General features: G+C 40.7%; 1 protein-coding gene across 1 annotated transcript in view; it reads left to right on the forward strand.

Moving 5' to 3' along the window:
- fchsd2 (FCH and double SH3 domains 2) overlaps window positions 1-17833 on the forward strand; it is an 81291-nt gene that overhangs the window by 17817 nt on the left and 45641 nt on the right. The window contains exons 4-7 of the mRNA XM_080730896.1: window positions 2961-3040; window positions 3465-3609; window positions 5994-6127; window positions 15093-15147. Coding sequence (XP_080587022.1) covers window positions 2961-3040; window positions 3465-3609; window positions 5994-6127; window positions 15093-15147 — 414 coding nt within the window. The remainder of the gene's footprint in view (window positions 1-2960; window positions 3041-3464; window positions 3610-5993; window positions 6128-15092; window positions 15148-17833) is intronic.

Below are 17833 nucleotides of genomic sequence, written 5' to 3' on the forward strand. Positions count from 1 at the left end.
CTGAGTGAGGCCATATTGATCACATAACCCATTAAAGGACTTGAACAGGGGTGCTTCTTTACGTAAAGCATCACAATTAAAGTCGCCCAGAGCGTAGTACTCAATACCGTCCACCTTAGCTAAGCTCTCATCAAACAGCTCAAAGAAATCATTCTGGTCAGGGGGTCTATAGACAGCACATATTAGTATATTTTTAGCATGTTCAAAAATTATCTCGACCCATACAGTTTCAAGAGAGCTGTGGTGTAGGTCTGGGCGAATGATAAAATTTAAATCATTGTGAATATACATGCAAACACCACCTCCTTTCCTGTTCCTATCATTCCTAATGACAGTGTAATTGGCTATTTCAATTCTAGCATCTGAGAATGAGTCATCGAGTTTAGTTTCTGAGAAGGTTAAAATTTGGACCTTACCATCAAAAAACATAACTCTGCCATACTTTTGCCTAGCAACGTGATTTAAACACACACAACTTTGGTCTTTTTCCGGCCAATAGGGATGAGCTGTAATTGATTAAGCCCCGCCCCCTCTGTAACAGGAAGTGTCCTTCGCCAAACAGGAAGTGCCTCTATAACTCATGAACCGTTTGTCGTACAGACTCGCGGCTGGTGTCATAAATTTTTTTTTTCTCAATTTTTTTTTTCTCAATTTTTTTTTTCTCAAATTTTTTTTTTCTCAAAAATTTTTTTTTCTCAAAAAATTTTTTTTCTCAAATTTTTTTTTTCCTCAAAAAAATTTTTTTTCTCAATTTTTTTTTTCTCAGAAATTTTTTTTTTCTCAAAAATATTTTTTTTCCTCAAATTTTTTTTTTCTCAAAGATTTTTTTTTTCTCAAAAAAGTTTTTTTCTCAATTTTTTTTTCTCAAAAATTTTTTTTCTCAAAAAAATCTCAAAAAACTATTTTTTTCTCAAAAAACCTTTTTTTTTTCTCAAAAAACTTTTTTTCTCAAAACTATTTTTTCTCAAAAAAACTTGATACCCGTGATACCGGCCAAAAATGCGCCAAAACGCCACTAATTAGTCGAAATGGCTGTGGGTGGTGTCATATGAAGAACCATAATGTTAAAGCTTATGCAAAAAATGCTAATGTTAAAAAATGTAACGCTAATGCTAACACCAACCGCTACACAAGGTTGCACAGACTTAGCGAGCTGCAGGCACACTTAAAATGTCTTGGAAATTTTCTTTTCTAGTTGGTGAATTAATTTCCCCCATTGACTTATAATGGAAATCACAAAAACTCACATTCATGTATTTTTCTCTCGCAAACCATAGGTTCTACAGTTTCAAAACTTGGAGAGGAGATTTATAATAATTGTAAGAATTAATCAAAAAATAATTACATCAGTCGGCCACATGGTGGCACTATAACACCCCCTTTACGTTTTGCTCTATAACTCTTGAACCGTAGGTCGGAAAATTAAAATTCCTTTTTCCCTGGATGCCTTGGGTCATGACGCATCTCCCTATATAGGCCCCGCCCATTTGCGTCAGGATAGATTTTCCGCCATTTTGAATGTTCTTCAAAACACACCTTTTGCTCCTTTTCCTACATATTTTCTCCAAATGTCACAAACATCAGTACACATGATCTCTGGACCCATGCGATGAACATATTCAAGCGATATTTTGATAGTCCATACCGTTCGTCCGTAACAGGCTTCCAAAGTTAGCGGGAGGTGCCCGTTTCGCAAAAAATAGCCATAAATCACGAACGAAACATCCAGTCAACACCAAATTTTAACCAAGTCACGGGTGGTATAATCAGCGAATCCCCAAAAGCATTTCCACTTCGACCCTTAGGGGGCGCCACAAATCCGCAAAACGTAACCGTTTCATGCCAAAACGCATTTTTCAGGGGGAACAACCCTCTCAAAACGAAACACAAATGATATCGGGAGTGACGCGACAACACAATCGTCTTGCAAAACTTGTGGGAGGAGCCTATTTCTTTAAAACAAGAAACCATATCCTTACATCAAGAACGCAGGATCCCAACGGCACCTTTTCGAATCGCGCGTCGCACGGCCCCGACGGTATCCGTCCTACATCCTCTCCCTCGGGCCCCGGCGTTTTGATCGGGGTCCCGGAGGCGCATCCCCGCCGCTCGCGCCGGGGCGGGGCGGGCAACCACACTCGCAATTTCACAAATTGCAAATGTTCTAGTTATATTATATAATATATAGTATATTATACTACATGTATAGATATATTATTATATTATATAATATATAGTATATTACATAGACATAATATAGATATTACTCACTCTCTCTCTCTCACACACACACACACACACACACACACACACACACACACACACACACACACACACACACACACACAGGGGGGGGGGGGGGTTGGTGGGTCAGCAGGACAGCAAGTATGTATTGAGAGGCACTCTAACCCTAACCCTTTCGTAAGAGAATCGTCGTCAATTGCAAGATATTTAAAAGTTATTTGGGGCCATGATGATTTAACCTCTTCTTCCCACTACTAGACTAAGGATTCATATTGTCTGTGTTATTGTTTACAACCACAATTATTCACGTGTGGCAAGATCGCGGTTCCACTAGTTTTACTAGTAGGTAGGCTTAGAAGCCTTTTCAGAAGTTAATTTAATGTTTTCCATTTCATGATTTCCGGTCGCTTATTTGACCCATAAGTACTGCAACCCCCGCTGCACCCACCCAGTAGTGCTGTTGCACAGCCTCCACGACCACCGCTCAGTTCACACGGGTGTGATTTTTAACTACAGAATGCATTCGAATACACGTTGGATAACCAGGAAATATGTTAAAATCTGGTTTGGCTGGGAGTGAGTTAATGATATTAAATTATATTAAATGTTATTAAATGATATTAAATGTTATTAAATGATATTAAATGATATTAAATGTTATTAAATGATATTAAATGATATTAAATGTTATTAAATGATATCAAATGTGTCTCCAGGCTCTCCAGAAGCTGTCCAGTCAGTATCTGAAGAGAGACTGGCCTGGAATCAGTCCTGAAGACACCAGAACTGACTACAGGTCTGTCTGTCTGTCTGTCTGTCTGTCTGTCTGTCTGTCTGTCTGTCTGTCTGCCTGCCTGCCTGCCTGCCTGCCTGCCTGCCTGCCTGCCTGCCTGCCTGCCTGCCTGTCTGTCTGCCTGCCTGCCTGCCTGCCTGCCTGCCTGCCTGCCTTGTCTGTCTGTCTGTCTGTCTGTCTGTCTGTCTGTCTGTCTGTCTGTCTGTCTGTCTGTCTGTCTGTCTGTCTGTCTGTCTGTCTGTCTTGGAGGTCATATCTTGAAGGGATGGTCCAGTTCTATAATAATATTATTATTCATATTGTTATTCATATTGTTATTATATTCATAGGAATGTGTATGCTGTGTGGAGGTCCTATCTTGAAGGGATGGTCCAGTTGTATAATATTATTATTCATATTATTATTCATATTGTTATTATATTCATAGGAATGTGTATGCTGTGTGGAGGTCGTATCTTGAAGGGATGGTGCAGGTCAGTCAGTCCAGACTCAACGTGTGTGAAAACTACAAGAACCAAATATCTGACCCTGCAAAGACCCTGAGACTCTACAAGGAACAACAGCTGAAGAAGGTACCTTACCTACCTATATATCTATCTATATACTTACCTACCTACCTACCTATATATCTATCTATCTATCTATCTATCTATCTATCTATCTATCTATCTATCTATCTATCTATCTATCTATCTATCTATCTATCTATCTATCTACCTCTACTTACCTACCTACCTACCTACCTATCACACATACCTACGTACCTATATTAAATATCTGACCCTGCAAAGACCCTGAGACTCTACAAGGAACAACAGCTGAAGAAGGTACCTTACCTACCTATATATCTACCTATATACCTACCTACCTAATTACACACCTCTACCACATCTATCTATCTACCTATATACCTATCACACCTACCTACTTACCTACCTACCTATTTATCTAACGATATACCTATCACACGTACCTACCTCTATTAAATATCTGACCCTGCCAAGACCCTGAGACTTTACAAGGAACAACAGCTGAAGAAGGTACCTTACCTACCTATCTATCTACCTACTTACCTATCTACCTACCTACCTACCTACCTACCTACCTACCTACCTACCTACCTACCTACCTACCTATATACCTACCTACCTATCTATCTATCTACACACCTACCTATATTAAATATCTGACCCTGCAAAGACCCTGAGACTCTACAAGGAACAACAGCTGAAGAAGGTACCTAAACACACCTACCTATCTATCTACCTACCTACTTACCTACTTACCTATATATGTACCTATCTACCTCTACCTACCTACTTACCTACCTACCTACCTACCTACCTACCTACCTACCTACCTACCTATCACACATACCTACCTACCTATATACCTACCTATCTATCTATCTATCTACCTACCTCTACCTATATACCTATCACACATACCTACCTATATTAAATATCTGACCCTGCAAAGACCCTACGACTCTACAAGGAACAACAGCTGAAGAAGGTACCTAAACACACCTACCTACTTACCTACTTACCTACCTACCTATATATCTACCTATATACCTATCACACATACCTAGGAGACACTCGGCTGCGCTACGTGTCTCCCTACGCCTCTCAGCCGGTGTAAAATACCAGGTAACCACTCGCCTCTTATGGCTTATTGCTTCAATCTACCTACCTCCTATCTGTCTACCATATCCTTACCACTCTACAAGGAACAACAACTGAAGAACCTAATATTCCCAACTTTGCATAGACAGATTGATATGAGCCAATCAGGTGCTCTGAACCTTTGATTAGACATATTGATATGAGCCAATCAGGTGCTCTGAACCTTTGATTAGACAGATTGATATGAGCCAATCAGGTGCTCTGAACCTTTGATTAGACAGATTGATATGAGCCAATCAGGTGCTCTGAACCTTTGATTAGACAGATTGATATGAGCCAATCAGGTGCTCTGAACCTTTGATTAGACATATTGAAATGAGCCAATCAGGTGCTCTGAACCTTTGATTAGACAGATTGATATGAGCCAATCAGGTGCTCTGAACCTTTGATTAGACAGATTGATATGAGCCAATCAGGTGCTCTGAACCTTTGATTAGACAGATTGATATGAGCCAATCAGGTGCTCTGAACCTTTGATTAGACAGATTGATATGAGCCAATCAGGTGCTCTGAACCTTTGATTAGACATATTGATATGAACCAATCAGGTGCTCTGAACCTTTGATTAGACAGATTGATATCAGCGTCTCCTCCCGGACAGCTGCGAGTGGCGCTAACGCTCCCGTTAGTGCCAGCCGTATCCAGGAAAATCGCGGGGATCCCGCGATGCGAATAAATGTGTTCTCATTCGTGGTTAAACTGTTCTTTTTGGCTCCCAGTCTGCTGTTGTTGGTTGTAGCTCTGGTGGTAGACATTTGTAGGTGTTGTTGGTAGGAAGCACTTTTTAGACTTTTTTTAGACACTTTTTAGATATTTTTTGACACTTTTTAGACTTTTTTTTTAGACTTTTTTAGACACTTTTTAGACTTTTTTTAGACACTTTTATACACTTTTTAGAACTTTTTAGACACTTTTTAGACACTTTTTATATATTTTTTGACACTTTTTAGACTTTTTTTTTGACTTTTTTAGACACTCATTAGACTTTTTTTAGACACTTTTAGACACTTTTTAGACTTTTTTTGGTTGTAGCTCTGGTGGTAGACATGTGTAGGTGTTGTTGGTTGCACACTATAACGTTGGAACTGGGGATGAGCTGGACTGCAAACAAGTTAGAAGTGAACAACTTTCTCTCAAATAGGTAAGACATGCTTTATAATAAAGATGCAGTGCCTCTATGTCTCTCTATGTCTCTCTCTCTCTCTCTCTCTCTCTCTCTCTCTCTCTCTCTCTCTCTCTCTCTCTCTCTCTCTATGTCTCTCTCTCAGACCATCGACCAGCTGAGTGTCATCCAATCAGAGGTTCAGGATTCGGTGAAGGAAGTGACGAAGACCAAGAAGAGATACTCAGAGAGCGAGCAGCTCGCCCAGGCAGTGAGAGAGAAGAGTGAGCTGGAGGCCAAGTAGGGAGTATACCCTATACTATACCCTATACCCTATACTATACCCTATACCCTATACCCTATACTATACCCTATACCCTATACCCTATACTATACCCTATACCCTATACCCTATACTCTTCTCTCTCACTGCCCAGGCAGTGAGAGAGAAGAGTGAGCTGGAGGCCAAGTAGGGAGTATACCCTATACTATACCCTATACCCTATACTATACCCTATACCCTATACTCTTCTCTCTCACTGCCCAGGCAGTGAGAGAGAAGAGTGAGCTGGAGGCCAAGTAGGGAGTATACCCTATACTATACCCTATACCCTATACTCTTCTCTCTCACTGCCCAGGCAGTGAGAGAGAAGAGTGAGCTAGAGGCCAAGTAGGTTACACTCTGTGTCCCCTAGGGAGTATACCCTATACTATACCCTATACTATACCCTATACTCTTCTCTCTCACTGCCCAGGCAGTGAGAGAGAAGAGTGAGCTAGAGGCCAAGTAGGGAGTATACCCTATACCCTATACCCTATACCCTATACTCTTCTCTCTCACTGCCCAGGCAGTGAGAGCGTGCGTGCGTGCGTGCGCGCGCGCTTGCGTCCCCAACCCGCGATCAACCCGGTCAAAGGGCGAAAGTTGGTGAAAGGGCCTTTCTGTGTGGAGTTTGCATGTTCTCCCTGTGTCCCCTAGGGCAGTGGTTCTCAACCTATGGGTCCCCAAATAATTTTGGGTGGTCCCCAGATGATTAACTTAATGTGCAACATTGTTTTCTCACTCAACAGTAAACAAACCAACATAAAGTTTTAGTGTTTAGAGGGTATCTGCACATTTATAAAGTGACAATTTCCATCCATCCATCTTCAACAGCTTATCCAGAATCGGGTTCCAACTGAGACCTCCATATTTCCTTATCCCGAGCAACTTCCTCCACTCCCTCAGGGAGTATACCGAGGCGTTCCCAAGCCAGTTTGGAGATATAATCCTTCCATCTGGTCTTTGGTCTGCCACGGGGTCTCCTCCCAGTGGGACGTGCATCGAGGACCTTCCTAGGAAGGCGCTCGGGGGGCATCCGTACTAGATGCCCCAACCACCTAAGCTGATTTTTAACAACTCTAAAATGACAACTTAAACATTGGATAAATTGTCAAATATGAGAGGCAGAAATTGTGAAAATAGATGGAGGGGAAAAGAACTGGTTGGAATAACGTGTTCCTTCTACGTCCAGCCGGGGAAACTCCCCCCTGTCAGGTGATAAGAAGTGGCTTGGACTCCTCATGCATAGAAGAAAGCATGAGGTCAGTCCGTTGCTCTCCCCAGGTTGGCAGAGGGAGTGTAGCATATCGTCACTGTCGGGCAAAAACCTCGTATCTCCAAGTTTCAAGTTTGTACATTTGTTCGCAAAGTAAAAGCCCTGCTTCATCACAAAAGTAGTGAAAACAGCAGATCTACAAGCACACAACACCTCGCGATGCGAGGCGTTGTGTGCTTTTGTTATAGTAATTTTCTGATCATACTACTGAATACAATATATAAATTTAATTTCCACAAGGTAGAGTGACAATGAATACAATATGTTTATTAACAACAAAGTTAAGAACTCTGAGGCAACACGCATGCTAGTGTCCTCTCATTCTCTGGGCAGTTTCTCATTTATACAAGACAGTGACAAGAATATCTGCAGGGTTTCTACTGTCTACTAAACATTTATACAAGACAGTGACAAGAATATCTGCAGGGTGTCTACTGTCTACTAAACATTTATACAAGACAGTGTGACAAGAACATCTGCAGGCGTGTCTACTGTCTACTAAACATTTATACAAGACAGTGACAAGAACATCTGCAGGCGTGTCTACTGTCTACTAAACATTTATACAAGACAGTGACAAGAATATCTGCAGGGTGTCTACTGTCTACTAAACATTTATACAAGACAGTGACAAGAATATCTGCAGGGTGTCTACTGTCTACTAAACATTTATACAAGACAGTGACAAGAATATCTGCAGGGTTTCTACTGTCTACTAAACATTTATACAAGACAGTTACAAGAATATCTGCAGGGTTTCTACTGTCTACTAAACATTTATACAAGAGAGTGACAAGAATATCTGCAGGGTTTCTACTGTCTACTAAACATTTATACAAGACAGTGACAAGAATATCTGCAGGGTTTCTACTGTCTACTAAACATTTATACAAGACAGTGACAAGAATATCTGCAGGGTTTCTACTGTCTACTAAACATTTATACAAGACAGTGTGACCAGAATATCTGCAGGGTGTCTACTGTCTACTAAACATTTATACAAGAGAGTGACAAGAATATCTGCAGGGTTTCTACTGTCTACTAAACATTTATACAAGACAGTGACAAGAATATCTGCAGGGTTTCTACTGTCTACTAAACATTTATACAAGACAGTGACAAGAATATCTGCAGGGTTTGTACTGTCTACTAAACATTTATACAAGACAGTGTGACCAGAATATCTGCAGGGTGTCTACTGTCTACTAAACATTTATACAAGACAGTGACAAGAATATCTGCAGGGTGTCTACTGTCTACTAAACATTTATACAAGACAGTGACAAGAATATCTGCAGGGTTTCTACTGTCTACTAAACATTTATACAAGACAGTTACAAGAATATCTGCAGGGTTTCTACTGTCTACTAAACATTTATACAAGAGAGTGACAAGAATATCTGCAGGGTTTCTACTGTCTACTAAACATTTATACAAGACAGTGACAAGAATATCTGCAGGGTTTCTACTGTCTACTAAACATTTATACAAGAAAGTGACAAGAATATCTGCAGGGTTTCTACTGTCTACTAAACATTTATACAAGACAGTGACAAGAATATCTGCAGGGTTTCTACTGTCTACTAAACATTTATACAAGACAGTGTGACCAGAATATCTGCAGGCGTGTCTACTGTCTACTAAACATTTATACAAGACAGTGACAAGAATATCTGCAGGGTGTCTACTGTCTACTAAACATTTATACAAGACAGTGACAAGAATATCTGCAAGGTTTCTACTGTCTACTAAACATTTATACAAGACAGTGTGACAAGAATATCTGCAGGGTTTCTACTGTCTACTAAACATTTATACAAGACAGTGACAAGAATATCTGCAGGGTTTCTACTGTCTACTAAACATTTATACAAGACAGTGTGACAAGAATATCTGCAGGGTTTCTACTGTCTACTAAACAGAGTCTAAAGATACAATTCAGTTGTGAAGAGTCTTCCGTTTATGGACTGGTGACGTAGGAGCCAGTCAGCATTTGGCAGCTGTTCGTATCCCAGCTGTTCGTATCACAGCTGTTCGTATCACAGCTGTTCATATCCCAGCTGTTCATATCACAGCTGTTCATATCCCAGCTGTTCGTATCCCAGCTGTTCGTATCCCAGCTGTTCGTATCACAGCTGTTCGTATCACAGCTGTTCATATCCCAGCTGTTCATATCACAGCTGCTGTGGAGTTGGTCTTGTGTGGAAGGTGACTCATCATACAGTAAGTTTGGGAAATACACAATATTACATATTGACAGTCGTATAAATAATTTCTACTACAGCTTGTAGATCTGCTGTTTTCACTAGTTTAATTCATTTTTAAAATGATAAATGCAAAACAAACGGTTTTGGACATACAAGGTTTCCACCGGACAACGACGATATGCAAGCTTGTAGATCTGCAACATTTTGTGCAAGTCTTTGAATCTGTTTGACCCGATTCTATAAATGTCTTCTAAATCAGTGGTTCTCAAACCTTTTCATGTCAAGGACCCCCAGAATTACATGTGTTTTGCCGTGGACCCCCATCTCAAAACCTGTTGCTCCAGGGACCCCCTTCCCCCAGAAGCAAATATTTGAGTTACAAATGTTCGCTTTTAAAAAGATATATTCAAAGACTTCACACGATTTTTCAAAAATAGCAGATCTACAAGCTCGCTGTGAGCTTGTAGATCTGCTATTTTTGAATAGTTAAAACATGAAATAATTCTAGGCCTGAATGGGTTAAAACGGTATAAATTGTAGATGAGAGATTTTCAACAGAACGTCATCTGAGAACGTCTTCTCTCTCACTGCCCAGGCAGTGAGAGAGAAGAGTGAGCTGGAGGCCAAGTAGGGAGTATACCCTATACTATACCCTATACCCTATACTCTTCTCTCTCACTGCCCAGGCAGTGAGAGAGAAGAGTGAGCTAGAGGCCAAGTAGGTTACACTCTGTGTCCCCTAGGGAGTATACCCTATACTATACCCTATACTATACCCTATACTCTTCTCTCTCACTGCCCAGGCAGTGAGAGAGAAGAGTGAGCTAGAGGCCAAGTAGGGAGTATACCCTATACCCTATACCCTATACCCTATACTCTTCTCTCTCACTGCCCAGGCAGTGAGAGCGTGCGTGCGTGCGTGCGCGCGCGCTTGCGTCCCCAACCCGCGATCAACCCGGTCAAAGGGCGAAAGTTGGTGAAAGGGCCTTTCTGTGTGGAGTTTGCATGTTCTCCCTGTGTCCCCTAGGGCAGTGGTTCTCAACCTATGGGTCCCCAAATAATTTTGGGTGGTCCCCAGATGATTAACTTAATGTGCAACATTGTTTTCTCACTCAACAGTAAACAAACCAACATAAAGTTTTAGTGTTTAGAGGGTATCTGCACATTTATAAAGTGACAATTTCCATCCATCCATCTTCAACAGCTTATCCAGAATCGGGTTCCAACTGAGACCTCCATATTTCCTTATCCCGAGCAACTTCCTCCACTCCCTCAGGGAGTATACCGAGGCGTTCCCAAGCCAGTTTGGAGATATAATCCTTCCATCTGGTCTTTGGTCTGCCACGGGGTCTCCTCCCAGTGGGACGTGCATCGAGGACCTTCCTAGGAAGGCGCTCGGGGGGCATCCGTACTAGATGCCCCAACCACCTAAGCTGATTTTTAACAACTCTAAAATGACAACTTAAACATTGGATAAATTGTCAAATATGAGAGGCAGAAATTGTGAAAATAGATGGAGGGGAAAAGAACTGGTTGGAATAACGTGTTCCTTCTACGTCCAGCCGGGGAAACTCCCCCCTGTCAGGTGATAAGAAGTGGCTTGGACTCCTCATGCATAGAAGAAAGCATGAGGTCAGTCCGTTGCTCTCCCCAGGTTGGCAGAGGGAGTGTAGCATATCGTCACTGTCGGGCAAAAACCTCGTATCTCCAAGTTTCAAGTTTGTACATTTGTTCGCAAAGTAAAAGCCCTGCTTCATCACAAAAGTAGTGAAAACAGCAGATCTACAAGCACACAACACCTCGCGATGCGAGGCGTTGTGTGCTTTTGTTATAGTAATTTTCTGATCATACTACTGAATACAATATATAAATTTAATTTCCACAAGGTAGAGTGACAATGAATACAATATGTTTATTAACAACAAAGTTAAGAACTCTGAGGCAACACGCATGCTAGTGTCCTCTCATTCTCTGGGCAGTTTCTCATTTATACAAGACAGTGACAAGAATATCTGCAGGGTTTCTACTGTCTACTAAACATTTATACAAGACAGTGACAAGAATATCTGCAGGGTGTCTACTGTCTACTAAACATTTATACAAGACAGTGTGACAAGAACATCTGCAGGCGTGTCTACTGTCTACTAAACATTTATACAAGACAGTGACAAGAACATCTGCAGGCGTGTCTACTGTCTACTAAACATTTATACAAGACAGTGACAAGAATATCTGCAGGGTGTCTACTGTCTACTAAACATTTATACAAGACAGTGACAAGAATATCTGCAGGGTGTCTACTGTCTACTAAACATTTATACAAGACAGTGACAAGAATATCTGCAGGGTTTCTACTGTCTACTAAACATTTATACAAGACAGTTACAAGAATATCTGCAGGGTTTCTACTGTCTACTAAACATTTATACAAGAGAGTGACAAGAATATCTGCAGGGTTTCTACTGTCTACTAAACATTTATACAAGACAGTGACAAGAATATCTGCAGGGTTTCTACTGTCTACTAAACATTTATACAAGACAGTGACAAGAATATCTGCAGGGTTTCTACTGTCTACTAAACATTTATACAAGACAGTGTGACCAGAATATCTGCAGGGTGTCTACTGTCTACTAAACATTTATACAAGAGAGTGACAAGAATATCTGCAGGGTTTCTACTGTCTACTAAACATTTATACAAGACAGTGACAAGAATATCTGCAGGGTTTCTACTGTCTACTAAACATTTATACAAGACAGTGACAAGAATATCTGCAGGGTTTGTACTGTCTACTAAACATTTATACAAGACAGTGTGACCAGAATATCTGCAGGGTGTCTACTGTCTACTAAACATTTATACAAGACAGTGACAAGAATATCTGCAGGGTGTCTACTGTCTACTAAACATTTATACAAGACAGTGACAAGAATATCTGCAGGGTTTCTACTGTCTACTAAACATTTATACAAGACAGTTACAAGAATATCTGCAGGGTTTCTACTGTCTACTAAACATTTATACAAGAGAGTGACAAGAATATCTGCAGGGTTTCTACTGTCTACTAAACATTTATACAAGACAGTGACAAGAATATCTGCAGGGTTTCTACTGTCTACTAAACATTTATACAAGAAAGTGACAAGAATATCTGCAGGGTTTCTACTGTCTACTAAACATTTATACAAGACAGTGACAAGAATATCTGCAGGGTTTCTACTGTCTACTAAACATTTATACAAGACAGTGTGACCAGAATATCTGCAGGCGTGTCTACTGTCTACTAAACATTTATACAAGACAGTGACAAGAATATCTGCAGGGTGTCTACTGTCTACTAAACATTTATACAAGACAGTGACAAGAATATCTGCAAGGTTTCTACTGTCTACTAAACATTTATACAAGACAGTGTGACAAGAATATCTGCAGGGTTTCTACTGTCTACTAAACATTTATACAAGACAGTGACAAGAATATCTGCAGGGTTTCTACTGTCTACTAAACATTTATACAAGACAGTGTGACAAGAATATCTGCAGGGTTTCTACTGTCTACTAAACAGAGTCTAAAGATACAATTCAGTTGTGAAGAGTCTTCCGTTTATGGACTGGTGACGTAGGAGCCAGTCAGCATTTGGCAGCTGTTAGTATCCCAGCTGTTCGTATCACAGCTGTTCGTATCACAGCTGTTCATATCCCAGCTGTTCATATCACAGCTGTTCATATCCCAGCTGTTCGTATCCCAGCTGTTCGTATCCCAGCTGTTCGTATCACAGCTGTTCGTATCACAGCTGTTCATATCCCAGCTGTTCATATCACAGCTGCTGTGGAGTTGGTCTTGTGTGGAAGGTGACTCATCATACAGTAAGTTTGGGAAATACACAATATTACATATTGACAGTCGTATAAATAATTTCTACTACAGCTTGTAGATCTGCTGTTTTCACTAGTTTAATTCATTTTTAAAATGATAAATGCAAAACAAACGGTTTTGGACATACAAGGTTTCCACCGGACAACGACGATATGCAAGCTTGTAGATCTGCAACATTTTGTGCAAGTCTTTGAATCTGTTTGACCCGATTCTATAAATGTCTTCTAAATCAGTGGTTCTCAAACCTTTTCATGTCAAGGACCCCCAGAATTACATGTGTTTTGCCGTGGACCCCCATCTCAAAACCTGTTGCTCCAGGGACCCCCTTCCCCCAGAAGCAAATATTTGAGTTACAAATGTTCGCTTTTAAAAAGATATATTCAAAGACTTCACACGATTTTTCAAAAATAGCAGATCTACAAGCTCGCTGTGAGCTTGTAGATCTGCTATTTTTGAATAGTTAAAACATGAAATAATTCTAGGCCTGAATGGGTTAAAACGGTATAAATTGTAGATGAGAGATTTTCAACAGAACGTCATCTGAGTGAACAGGATGGATTTTATGATTAATTAAAAAAACACCCGAACTATTCAATATTTATACACTTTATGATCCAAATGCCCGCAGCAGTGTGTGTGTGTGTGTGTGTGTGTGTGTGTGTGTGTGTGTGCGTGTGTGCACGTGGATGGTCAGGTTCATTTCCCCTCCACTCCACAAGGAGGCGCTACAGTGGCTCAGAGCCCAAACGTGTTGGCGTTGGTTTGTTTGTGTGGAAATACTTTGTTGTTGTTGTTGTTGTTGCTGTTGTTGTGTCAGGAGATGTGTTATCTTTTTACTGTAATGATAATGGTGTGTTCAGTGTTGGAGAAGTTAAAGTTACATGTAACTGAGTTACGTAACTAAGTTACATTTTGCTGTAACTTGCTGCTAACTGAGTTACATTCATATTTCTGTAACTCGTCAAGTAACTGAGATAATTTTTGGGCTCAAGTTACAAGTTACAAGAAGTTATAATTTTATATAATTACATAATTTGTATAATTAGATTTGACGATCAAATGTCCTCAACAGATCATACTTTTCTTATGTATATATATATATATATATATATATATATATATATATATATATATATATATACATATATATATATATTACTTTATTTTAGGAACACAGATGTTTACTAAAGAAAATGTCAACCTTTTTTAAATAAAACTCAGTTGAGAGGCATATTTCTGCTGGCATGTGACTTTCTTTTAGGATATTATATTTTGTTCCATGAACACCAAATGTACATTCTCAATTTAACGCTGAAATAAAAAGTAACTCAAGTTACTCAAGTTAATTTTTCTATGTAACTTGAAACTTTATAAGTTACATTTCTCCAGGGCTATAACTTTAACTTGATCAAGTTACTGCCATGGTGAGTTACTTGTAACTGTACAAGTTACTGCCATGGTGAGTTACTTGTAACTGTACAAGTTACTGCCATGGTGAGTTACTTGTAACTGTACAAGTTACGCTTTTAGTAAGTAACTTCCTGAACACTGGGTTTGTTTGTTTTCTGTTTGTTTTCCCAGGTCTAAACTTGGATTGTTTCAATCAAGAATTAGTTTACAGAAAGCTAGTGTGAAGGTGAGACACACACACACACACACACACACACACACACACACACACACACACACACACACACACACACACACACACACATACATACGCACACTAAGGTTGTTCGATATGGCCAAAAAATTAAATCTCGATTATTTTCTCTGAAATCCCGATTTTCGATTTCGATTTCGATTTTTTGTTAAAAGAATAATACATTGTTTCAACTATTTTGTTTTCATTAAAAAAATGCAAGGATTTTTTTTTTTTTTTCATTATTGTTTCATTTTTTGATTTTTTTTATATAGCCAAATAGCAAAATGCAATAAAACAATAAGGGTATTAATAATAATAACTTTAGTTGCGCAACAATCACATACAGAAGTTAAATTAGCGTCCTTAGTGTTTCATTATCAATAGTGAGTGACAAAACAGCCAAAACAAGCCAGCTCTTGGAGGCTGGTGAAACGGGTGAAAAAATAGCTAAGGCCACCCCTGAATTTTGGCTGGCATTTCGCCTACCAAAATGTAATTCCTGGCTACGCCCCTGCCCTGCACCACTCATGCACGGAGATGTTGACTGATTGTAAACGGAGGCGAAGCGCTTCGCTTCCCGACGCAAAATTAACACAGTGACAGGGACAGTAGGAGACTACAGTCAGTAGGTGGGTAACACAGAATTAATAAGCTTCTTTCAAACTACAACAAGAAGTAAGTTTACCAGCTCAGCAGCGTTTTGTTCTGTTTTCTGCTTGAACCATCGCGAGTGAGCGCAGTGCGGTGGTGAACTCTGCTCAGTCTGACGTGCGCTAAACGCGCATCAAAGAAATGACACATCAGAGAGAAAGTAGTATTAATTTGGTGTCGGACCTTGTCGTCCTGCTTTAGGAGGACGGGGCTGTGTACTTTTTGCGCGTGCAAGGCTCCAATGAGTAAGAATTTCCCTAATTAAAGTGAAAATCGATTTTACGATTTCCATTTTTTTAAATCGTCCAAAAGAAAAAAACCGGGTTACGATTAAAAATCGATTAATAGAACAACCCTAACGCACACACACACACACACACACACACACACACACACACACATACGCACACACACACACACACACACACACACACACACACACACACACACACACACACACACACACACACACACGCGCGCGCACACACCCACACACTATTCGACGTTGTTCACCGAAGTCGAATATTCACTTTTTACTTTTTATTATTTTTTATTGTTTCCTCTTTAAAAAATATATAGTTTATAAAGCTTGGCTAGATAGGAAGGCCTTTTTAGGCCGTGACCCCCAAAATAAACATATTTGAACTGAAGTTGGGACCCCCACCTGGCTCATCATTGGCTCTCGGACAATGTCGTCTCAAGCAGTTAGTGCCCCCCCCCCCTCCTCCTCCTCCTCCTGGGCTCTACTCTCTCCCTGTCTGTATTTCTCCACAGCCCAAGTTTTGAGGAAGTAATCTCTACATTATATTGTCCTTTAATTGTAAATATGGGCATATAAAATACATGTGTCCATTCAAATATCTTATTTACATCAATATCCTTCATATCAAGTAGTCTGTTTATGCTTTGGTGAAATAATTAAAATCGCTATTGTATCGCATTGTATTTGAGCACTGCTCCCCGGGTTACAGAGCTCCGCGGCAGCTCCCTCCTCTGTGTCCAAGCAGGCGAGCACAGTGCACTGCTCGCCTCCCCCCTCCTTACCGACACTGTCAGAGCACAGTGCACCGTTCCCCGGTAACAGCTCAGTGAGACACTAGGCTATGTCTTTGTAACAGCACAGTGCACCGTTCCCCGGTAACAGCTCAGTGAGACACTAGGCTATGTCTTTGTAACAGCACAGTGCACCGTTCCCCGGTAACAGCTCAGTGAGACACTAGGCTATGTCTTTGTAACAGCACAGTGCACCGTTCCCCGGTAACAGCTCAGTGAGACACTAGGCTATGTCTTTGCTGTGTCGGAATGGAGGGAGCCCCCCCACACACCCAATGGCATGGGCCAGCGAGCAGAGAGTAAAACGCTATGATAAGAAGTTTTTCTGGAACGTTACCGCGGCGCGGGCGGTCTAAATTGAACTCCGCGAAGGTACATAATGTAACCACAAGGCTCCGGTAATGTATCGTCCCCGGGGTAAGAAAAAACACCCGCGCCTGGGGCTCGGCTCGTATTTTGAACACAATTCACCGCTGAGCCTCTGTAGCTGCCATGGTTGGTTCTGTGTGTGAGTGTCTGTGTCCTGTGTCTTGTGCGAAAGCAACGAAAATGCGAGCACGCACCCGATCCACATTGAAACTGCAACACGCATCTCTCAGTGTGTTGAAGGGGCGGCCGCAGATCTGTAAGTGCGTGCGCATGCGTATGTGTGCGTGCGTGTGTGTGTGTGTGTGTGTGTGTGTGTGTGTGTGGCCACTGGGTCGGGACCATAGTTTGGGAACCGCTGGCCTATAAGGGCTGAAGTGATTGATAATCAAAATCTACAAAGTTACTAGTAACTAAAGCCTCCAAATGATTGTAGTGGAGTCGGAGAGATAAAGTGCATTTGCCTCTGAGATGTAGTGGAGTAGAAGTATAAGAATTGAAAATTGGAAATACTCAAGTAAAGTACAAATACTCAAAATTGTACTCAAGTACATGTAGTTAGTTACTGCACCATACTAATAGAATGAGTGGGAGAGAGAGGCTCCCC

Source organism: Nannobrachium achirus (genome assembly GCF_963921795.1).
Source record: "Nannobrachium achirus genome assembly, chromosome: 8".
In the NCBI taxonomy this organism is placed as follows: Eukaryota; Metazoa; Chordata; class Actinopteri; order Myctophiformes; family Myctophidae; genus Nannobrachium; species Nannobrachium achirus.